Genomic DNA, 9,070 nt, shown 5'->3' with positions numbered 1-9,070 from the left:
TGCTTCTTCACCTCGCTTTCTCTGTTTACAGCACAAAGATAAGGAAAGCTGAAGTAATCTTGCACATGTTTGTAACGTCCAATAAACGTTCTATAATAATACTGTAACAATGTAAGCAATACATGTATGATAATGTTTTAAAACACTAATGGAAACATTGCACAAATGTCATACAAGATCAAAATGAACCACAACAATAGTGTTCCCACAATGGAACATTCAGATCAGTATAAATCCAGACCAGCTGCTAACTCACAAATGTGTGTAGCTGTTGGTTAAAACACCAATGAAGATGTTTTTGCCACATCTCAGCTTATTAAGGGAAGCATTCTAACATCCTCATTTATGACGTTGCATTTTTTGTTCAGTTTTGTTTTGTTGCATGCGAACATCAGTGTAACAGTCCTGCCAAATTTGATGTGATGAATTCAAATTGGTATTTTCATTTTCAAAGACATTTCAAAGACAAGTTGGTTGGTGTTACACAAATATATGTACACATATATGGAATATATTGTCATAAAGTTAAATAAAACATATCACAGTTTATTTTAGACTTTGACAGATTCTTCATTTTGACTTAAGTGTCCTATTTTTTTGTAGATTTTGATGTTTGTTTTGGATTATTTTTCTGACAGAAGATCCAACCACGGCTCATTATAAGATTTCTAACAGAGGCAGTCAGTTTTAGATTTTCTGTCTTTTGGTATTTGATAGAATCCATGATGCCATGCATGTGAACAAGTTATCGAGGACCTCCAGCAGTATATTTAACTGTGGGAATGTACTATTTTGTCTGTATGTACTAAACCCATCTGGTGGGTTTGCTGCAATAAAGCTCTTTCTTCTTCTTCTTCTTCTGATCAAAGAAGCCAGTGCACAGTCGTGTCTGACAACTGAATATGCTGGAGTTTGTTTTTGGATGAGCGAGGAGAATTTTTCTTTTCTTACAACCACTTATTATTTTATGAAGCATGATCTTGTTCTGCACATCAGAACTATTCTTTGGTTTTAGTCCTTGTGATGGATGATTAAGGGAAGTTGGCATTTGTGATTCAATTTTCTGATAAAAATTTGCATAACTGTAAATAGCCTACATACCAAGGCTATAAAAAGAAAGTTAGATTAATTAACAGACTAATTATGATGTTTACAAATATTAACAGTTGCTTATTTACCCCATATTTAGCTAACAGAAGCAGCACCAAAACACAATAAATGAACTGAAAATGAATACGTATCAGTTAACGAAAACCGGCTGCGCAGAAAAACGGAACAACTGTTATAATCGACGTTTCTGGGGGAACTCGATAAGAAGACGGACCACGGAAAAATAAATAAACTCAGAAATACCGATATACAATTATCGATGTTTTCGACAAAATTATGCTGCATTAAGGGATTTTCCAGCAGTCCTCTTCTCTTTCTGAAGCGTGCTCTTCTCTCCTTGTCTCATCGTCAGTGCACAGTCACTAATACGGTGAGCGGCTTATATTACTAGCCTACTGAAAATATACAGTAAATTATGTAGTTATATTCATCTTATATATCTAATATATATATGTGTGTGTGTGTGTATATATATATATATATATATATATATATATATATATATATATATATATATATATATATATATATATATATAATGTATGTGTGTGTAAAAAAAATGTAAATATTTAAATGTGTTTTAACGGTTCTCAACAGTTTGAAGCACAGTGTAAATCTAAACCTCAGAAGCAGGTTTGTAAGACTGTACTGAAGCATTTTGATGCACAGTACAGTGAAGAGCTCGGAGACCAGTGGCGCAATGTAAGGTGGGATGTGTGTGTATATATTCTGCAAAATAACTGTAAAAATTGTTGTTTTTAGCTTGTTTTTAAATTTATGTTATTACATGTAGGGCATTACCACAGTACATTTTTTATTTATATATTTGTTTTTTGTAAATATTAGCTTTCTGGAAATGTAGTAGGCTATTTTATTTTATTTACAGAAGTGTATTGTATTAAACAATCTCAGAACTAGTCTGCACAACATAAATGTTTGATGTTTTCAGGGATGTGCTTCTGAATCCACTCTCATGGCAGTACGGTGTACTGCTGAATCGCTTCAGTGACCTTACCAACCTCAAGCAGTGCCTCACAGAGCTTGGATACACGAACCTCCTTCCACAGACGCATCCTGAATCCCGTTCCCAAACCACACCCATCCCCCTGCAGTGTTTTATTCACAGAGATCCGGTGCGAATTCCTACCCAAAGTCACCACCCCGGCTGGTTAAAACAGTACTACCTCCTGAACGCATCCTCTCTTCTTCCAGTACTGAGTTTGAATGTGAAGGAAGGGGAGCGTGTGCTTGATCTTTGTGCAGCTCCTGGGGGGAAAAGTCTGGCGGTATTACAGACAGCCACTCCTGGTAAGTTCCAGACCTAGTCTGGAACAATCAACAAAATAATACTTAGATCTAAGAGCAATGATCTGTGACTGAGACAAGCCTAATGATCAACTACTGTATGTAAAACTGTTCAAAAGTTTGAGGTTGTTAAGATTATTTGATCCATTTGAAAGACATGACTTGTGCACACCAAGGCTGCATTTATTTGATCAAAAATACAGTGAAAACTAAAATATTGATATCTATTATTACAGGTTAAAGTAACTGCTTACTATTTTCATATAATATTCTTAAAGGATGCCAACAGGGGTTTGACCTAAAGAGAAGGAAATAAAATAAAGTGTTAAGAAATGTATTTGAGTTATGAACAAGGAGAAACAAGATTTTAAGTTTAGTCCATTGGAATAACTTCTGGGATATTACTCATGAAATGAAGCGACTGATCACAGCATCACCTCAGTCTGTCAGAGTGAATGATAATGATTATAATGCAGCTTTAGTACTATTGTACTCTCTGAGCCATATCACTCAATGTGTTATCTGCTGGTTTACTAATGTCTCCTGAAATGAAAAACAGTACATACTTGTGCGGTTTCAGCTTATTAACAACTCATTTTTATAGTTAGAGCAAGTTATGTTGTTCTTTTATACTTACTAAAAAATAACAGATTCAGAACCACTGTTTTCGACATTGCAAATAATCAGCATATTAGAAAGATTCCTGAAGGATCATGGGATACTAAAGACAAGTTATGGCTTACGAAAATATTAATTTGCATCAAAATGTTATTTATATATATATATTTATATATATATATATATATATATATATATATATATATATGATTATTATTATTGTTATTATTATAATTTTTTTTTTACAATATTACAATAGAAAGCCGTTATTTTAAATTGTAATAATATTTCACAGTACCTTTGATGAATTAATCATCAGATGACTTTGGTACACAATACCAAAATCTTGTTCTCCATTTCTTTGACTTGATGACTGTTCATTTCTAAAAATTACAGAACATTTCATAGTACGTGGAATTCAGTTTTTCATTAAATGACCCATTTAAATGTAAATGACTTTCTGTTGCACCCTACAATTAGATTTTCTTTCTTCTTTTTTGTTGATAAAATTGACCTCTCAGGGCTCCTGCAGTGTAATGAAGTGGATCAGCACAGACATGATTGGCTACTGAAGACTCTGGAATCCTATGTTCCTCCTCGGCTACGACATCTGCTTTCACTGACTCACCTGGATGGCCGGAGCATTGGGAAGACGCGGCCAGGGGCTTACGACAAGGTACCACACTTAACCTCTGCTCATCTGTCAGAATTACACCCTTTAAGCCATCGTTTGGCTATTTTAAGTGCTGATATTTACACAGAATGAATCCTCAAACGACTTCTTCATTGGAGAGAACATTACCATTTGTTTGACCGCAGAAGCCAAATTCACTGAATTAACCTCCACTGAATGTCATCCATTCAAGTGTTTGGGGGAAAAAAAACTGCTTGTTTGTGAATGTCAAAGTGACACTCTTACATCAACAGCGATGCTGCCTCCAAACTCCCTCATTTATCACTGTTGGCGTAACGGTTAGTGCAAGCCCTCACTTTCCATCTCAAAGCAACCAAAAACCTGCAAGGTGGAACAGAGGTTTTCTGCACACTCAGTCATTTGAAGGCGAAGCTGCATATGTTCGCATTTTTCCCCCGCTCATCATGAGGTGATGAGACACTAGGCAGGTCACTTGCAGCCCTCCAGGCCAAACATGCCAATCAAGCTGTGAATATGGCGCTTTTAAGCTTCCCAGATACTGCTGACGGAGTATTATCCTCTTCTGGCCATGAGAAAAGAGTTGGGCCACTGAGCAGAAAGGTAAAGGAATACACAATGCGACAGGAGGTGTCGTGATGGTTTCAGATGAAAGCAGTTCAGGGTGAATGCATTGAAGCTAGGCTCGTGGGAAAAACATCCCTGTGGCGAGATTTCTGTAAAATAATAGATATTATTATTATAAATATCACTCAACACTTAAAAAGAGAAATGTCCAGTGCGTTTAGTTTTATCTGAAACGTATAAACAGGAATCTGGCAACGTTTTATGTTGGTTGTTGTATGTAGCACTATAGTTCAAAAATGTCTCGTGATGTTTTTTTAATTATTTTTTTAAAATAATGTACCACCTTAAATGAAAGCAAACATGAGATAGAAATGCCATTTATCTTGCTTCTACATATCCTGGAGCTCTTTTATTATTAAAATTATTTTGGGGTGATTAGCATTTTGTTATGATACGACAGATAGGAACTCGAGCCGGAATTCAAACTCGGGACGCCTGTAACGTAACAGCATTAAATGTCGGTGCACTTTGTTAGTAGGCTATTGGCACCAACATCTTTGAGCTCTTATGTCATGCCTCATGTTTCATTGGTTTCTACTTTTACATGCTTATATATATATATATATATATATATATATATATATATATATATATATATATATATATATATATATATATATATATATATATATATATATTTTTTTTTTTTTTTTTACAACGAGTCTGTTGTTTTTTAGTATAATTCATTGAATATAGTACAACCACACATGGCTGTGAGACACCCATCCCACCAGCAGGTGACACTGTTGTTGTTTTACTCTCACTGACCTCCATTCACATCGGACAGATGCTAAAGATCCCCGGGACCCTCGATGGAGGGGACACAGGTACGCATTCGAGCTCTGATGATGAAAACTCCTGTCCCGAAATATCAAACCAATATGTCTCCGATGCCCATAATCAAGTCTCTTTATCACCACTGGCACTTAGATGAGGGGAACAGGTTTGACTCTTCCTCCTTAAATGTGCCGCCGTTCCTAGATCACATTGTCAGGCCCACGGGGGTCTTTCTATAGCATCATGTCCTTCAGTGACGTCGGTCTCCAGAGTGCCCCCCGGTGTTCTTTTAGCCAGACAGGCAGCAGAGCTAAGAGAGGGAATTAAGAGGCTCTAATATAAAGCTGGCAGGGAGAAAAACAGTGGAGCTCAATTGTCAGCTTGACAAGGCGGTCTCAGCCAGTTCTAATGAGGAGAGAGTAGTCTCAAAAGAAGCTTAGCTAGAGCATAGAACGATGGGTTTGGTGGGTAAGGGACTGCAGGATTTCCTGAGAGAGATCCACACCAGAACGAATGGCTGGTGTTTCCTTATTCAGTCCTGTCTGTTGCTCATCTGAATCTTTCAGAGAGATTCTCACTGCTTGCGTTGGTTGTTTGTTCAACCACTGTAGAAGATTCTAGCTCAGGTGCGTTTTGTGATTATTAGCCCCAGGTGTGTGTAGTGTTTCCACAGTCTCTCTCTCTCTACTTCAGCCGCTCTCTCATTTGTTCAGCCGGTTTCACAGAGGACGGTGTGAGTGTGTTGGTTCTTTTAAAGAGCTAATGAGGCCCATACCGGCAGGTCCCTGCTGTCCTTCTGCTTTCCTCTTTGTGTTATGTTCAGCGTCCCCCCGGGTGAACACGAAATATTCTCCTCCAGTCTGCTACACTGTTTTTATCTCTCTGTTCTCTGATGTGCGTCGCTCCGTCCCTCTGTGTCAGGTGCTTGTAGATGCCCCGTGCTCTAATGACCGGAGTTGGCTTTATACCCCTGATACCCACCAAGGGGAAATGTGGCTGAAGGAGAGGACTCAGCTACCGCTCTTACAGAAGGAGCTGCTCTGGTAAATATCTCTGACGGGAACTCCCCCCCCCCCCCCCCACACACACACACACACACACAAACTCGTGGCAAGTAGACTGCGCAAAACAATGCATTCTTGATTTGAGTTCTACAATCTTCCAGACAGCATGCAACGATTGAAATCATACAACAGTGAAGCCTTAGTTTAAGATCATTTTGTTGTTTATTATTAACTAAATTTATTGACCAGAAACAATATTTAGCTGTGTCAAAAAAATTTTTTTATTTTATTTTATTTATTTTACTTTGTTTGGTAAATAATTACATTAATTCACATTAATATTCTTAAATTAATATGTGAAATTATTAAATACAAGTCTATATTTTTCTTTTTGTTTATTGCTAGAAAAGGGCAAAATCATAGAACCACTGCAAAAAATTATGAACTCGTGAAATGAACGGAATAAAATGACTTGACTAATAATTAGCCTAAACTCCTGGGGTTGACCTAAAAGTTAAGCGCCTGCTTTTATTAATATTTTGAATGTACTTTTATTTATTTTTTTCCAGTTTTAATTTTAGGTTTATAAGTTGTATGTGCTTATAGTTTTATTAGTATTTAGCTTTCATTTATTTTAGTATTTTTAACATTGAAAGAAATGAACTTTTTTTTTCTTCAGTATGTTTCCAAATCAGTTTTTTTATTTTTATTTTTTTTTAAACGTTTTTCATGTTATATTTGTATTTCATGTCAGCTATATCACAGATATGATTTTTATTAGCTTTACTTAACAATTACACCTCTCCTTTTTCTGATGTGGTTTTAAAAAATGTGGTTGTGTTTTTTTGTTGTTGTTTGTCAGTTCGGCCCTAGCAGCAGTGCGTCCTGGAGGAGTGGTCGTGTACTCCACATGCACCATGTCACGAGCTGAGAACCAATCAGTTGTGGAGGCGGTGCTTGCATCTTATCAAGGAGTGGAGCTTTTGGAACTGGAGCCACACTTAATTGACTCTCTGTCTGATCATTTCTGCTTCGCTCACTTTCATCCTTCAGTGGGACAGTTAGTGATCCCACAAAAGGGTCAAACTTGGGGACCTATGTATGTTTCTCGATTACGAAGAATATATTAAAAATGTAAAAACATTGTGCAGTGGTGCAGTATTAGTGCTTTACACATCAGAGATGGGGAGCTCAGATGATTGATTCAGAATCAGAACTGTCTATCCTGGCCCTCTTCATTAAACGTTCCAATCCAAAAGCAATACATGAATAAAAAAAAAAAATAAAAAAAAAGAAGAAGCAATTTCAACTTTTTACGTTGCAATACTGCATTTTTTTTTTTTTTTTTTTTTTTTTGCGGTTTTGTTTGGAGTCAATGTTTTGTCTTTTTTTTTTTCTTGTAGTTCTTAGAAAAAAAAGGCAGATTTAAGACAGTTTCAGAATTGTGAGATTTAAACTCAAAATTATGAGAAAAAGTCCGGATTACGAAATATAAAGACAGTTGAGAGTAGAAAAGTCAGAATTGTGATAAATGGACGCAATTACCTTTTTTATTTCATGGTAGAAACAAAAAGAAAGAACTGTGAGATTTAAAATCACAATTTAGAAAAAAAAAGGTTATAATTATAATGAGCTGTAAACTCATAATTGCAAGATGAAAATTTGGAACTGCAAGAAAGTCAGTGAGTTTATCCGATCATTCTGACTTTTTTGTTTTTCTCAGAAGTGCAGAAAACTCAGAATTACCAGGAAAAAAGTCACAATTCATTCATTCATTAATTTCTTCATTCCATAGGAGAAATTACATTCCATGAAAAAAAAACAAAAACAATAATGAATTATTTTTACATTTTAAATTAACTGTTTTCTATTTACATTTCAAAATGTGATTTATTCCCGTGATGGCAGATCTGAATTAGTCTTGAATTAGTCTTCAGTGTCACATGATCCTTCAGAAATGATTCAGATACGCTGATTTGCTGATCAAGAAACTGAACTTTGAATTGACATGCCTCGACAAAGGCACAAACAACCCAGGTTAGGCACGAATGCTAATCTCTGGCAACTCTCCAGCTGAAGCACCACTTAATATGATCTCTCGGAAGTGAAAGCTGTTTTGAAATCTCAGAACACAACACTTGAACAAGGTTTGAGTAATGACTGTGAGCTCAGGTCTTCTCTCTTTTGCATAAGTGTTTTTAAACGTCTCCGCTGAACTGCTCCAGGAGTTCTGCTGTTGTCAGCCTTTGACGTCAATGACAGATTGTGTCTAATAAAACTTAAGAGTTTTCCTGAATCATGTAAGAGCACACTTTGAGTGTTTACCATTAATATGATATATGGAAATGAGATCACACACACCTTTTAGACCAGGTGTAGGTGTTTAAGGAACAGTCTGTAAGTACAGTAGCAGCACCATCATAGTTTTATTTTTAGAGTACACCGATTGTGCATTAACATTATCCCAAGAGTCATTCATGTTAATTAATAGAAAAGCTTCTTGCTATAAGAATTAAAATTGCATATCATGTGGTTTAATAAACTGTAAGCTGCAAAGCTGTAAGTTTTTAAACACCAAGTCTGAATATATTTTAATCAAAAAATACAGTAACATTGTCAACTATTATTATTCATCAGCCATTACTCAAGTCTTCAGTTTCACATGGTCCTTCAGAAATAATTCTAATATGTTGATTTGCTGCTCTAGATACATGTCTTATTAATATCAGTGTTAAAAACAGTATATTTGTAGAATTGATTTCTGAAGGATCACACTGAAGACTGGAGAAATGGCTGGTTTTGACACTTACAGCAGCAAATTACCTTTTACAATGGATTCAAATAGAAACTTCTTCCAAGTTGTAATAACATTTTGCAATAATACTGTTTTTTTTTACTGTATTTTTGATCAATTAAATGCAACCTTAGTGAGCAGAAACATAATTATTAAGTATTCGCAGACGTTTGACCCCCAGTA

General features: G+C 35.8%; 1 protein-coding gene across 1 annotated transcript; it reads left to right on the top strand.

The window, feature by feature from the left end:
- Positions 1-1,162: 1,162 nt before the first annotated feature.
- On the top strand, positions 1,163-7,233 carry nsun3 (NOP2/Sun RNA methyltransferase 3). Its single transcript, XM_026204098.1, has 6 exons — positions 1,163-1,480; positions 1,708-1,817; positions 2,060-2,418; positions 3,555-3,709; positions 6,011-6,132; positions 6,956-7,233. The coding sequence occupies exons 1-6, from the start codon at positions 1,370-1,372 to the stop codon at positions 7,221-7,223; spliced, it is 1,125 nt and encodes a 374-aa protein (XP_026059883.1). The 5' UTR covers positions 1,163-1,369; the 3' UTR covers positions 7,224-7,233.
- The last annotated feature ends 1,837 nt before the right edge of the window (positions 7,234-9,070 follow it).

This window comes from Carassius auratus, chromosome 26, assembly GCF_003368295.1.
Source record: "Carassius auratus strain Wakin chromosome 26, ASM336829v1, whole genome shotgun sequence".
In the NCBI taxonomy this organism is placed as follows: Eukaryota; Metazoa; Chordata; class Actinopteri; order Cypriniformes; family Cyprinidae; genus Carassius; species Carassius auratus.
Note: the sequence above shows the minus strand (reverse complement) of the source record. Positions and strands in the feature narration are given on the sequence as shown.

Coding starts and splice junctions, on each gene's coding strand:
- nsun3 (XM_026204098.1), top strand. CDS start 1,370: ATGTTTTCGACAAAATTATGCTGCATTAAGGGATTTTCCAGCAGTCCT. Junction 1,481..1,707: donor AGTGCACAGTCACTAATACG/GTGAGCGGCTTA, acceptor GGTTCTCAACAG/TTTGAAGCACAGTGTAAATC. Junction 1,818..2,059: donor GACCAGTGGCGCAATGTAAG/GTGGGATGTGTG, acceptor TGATGTTTTCAG/GGATGTGCTTCTGAATCCAC.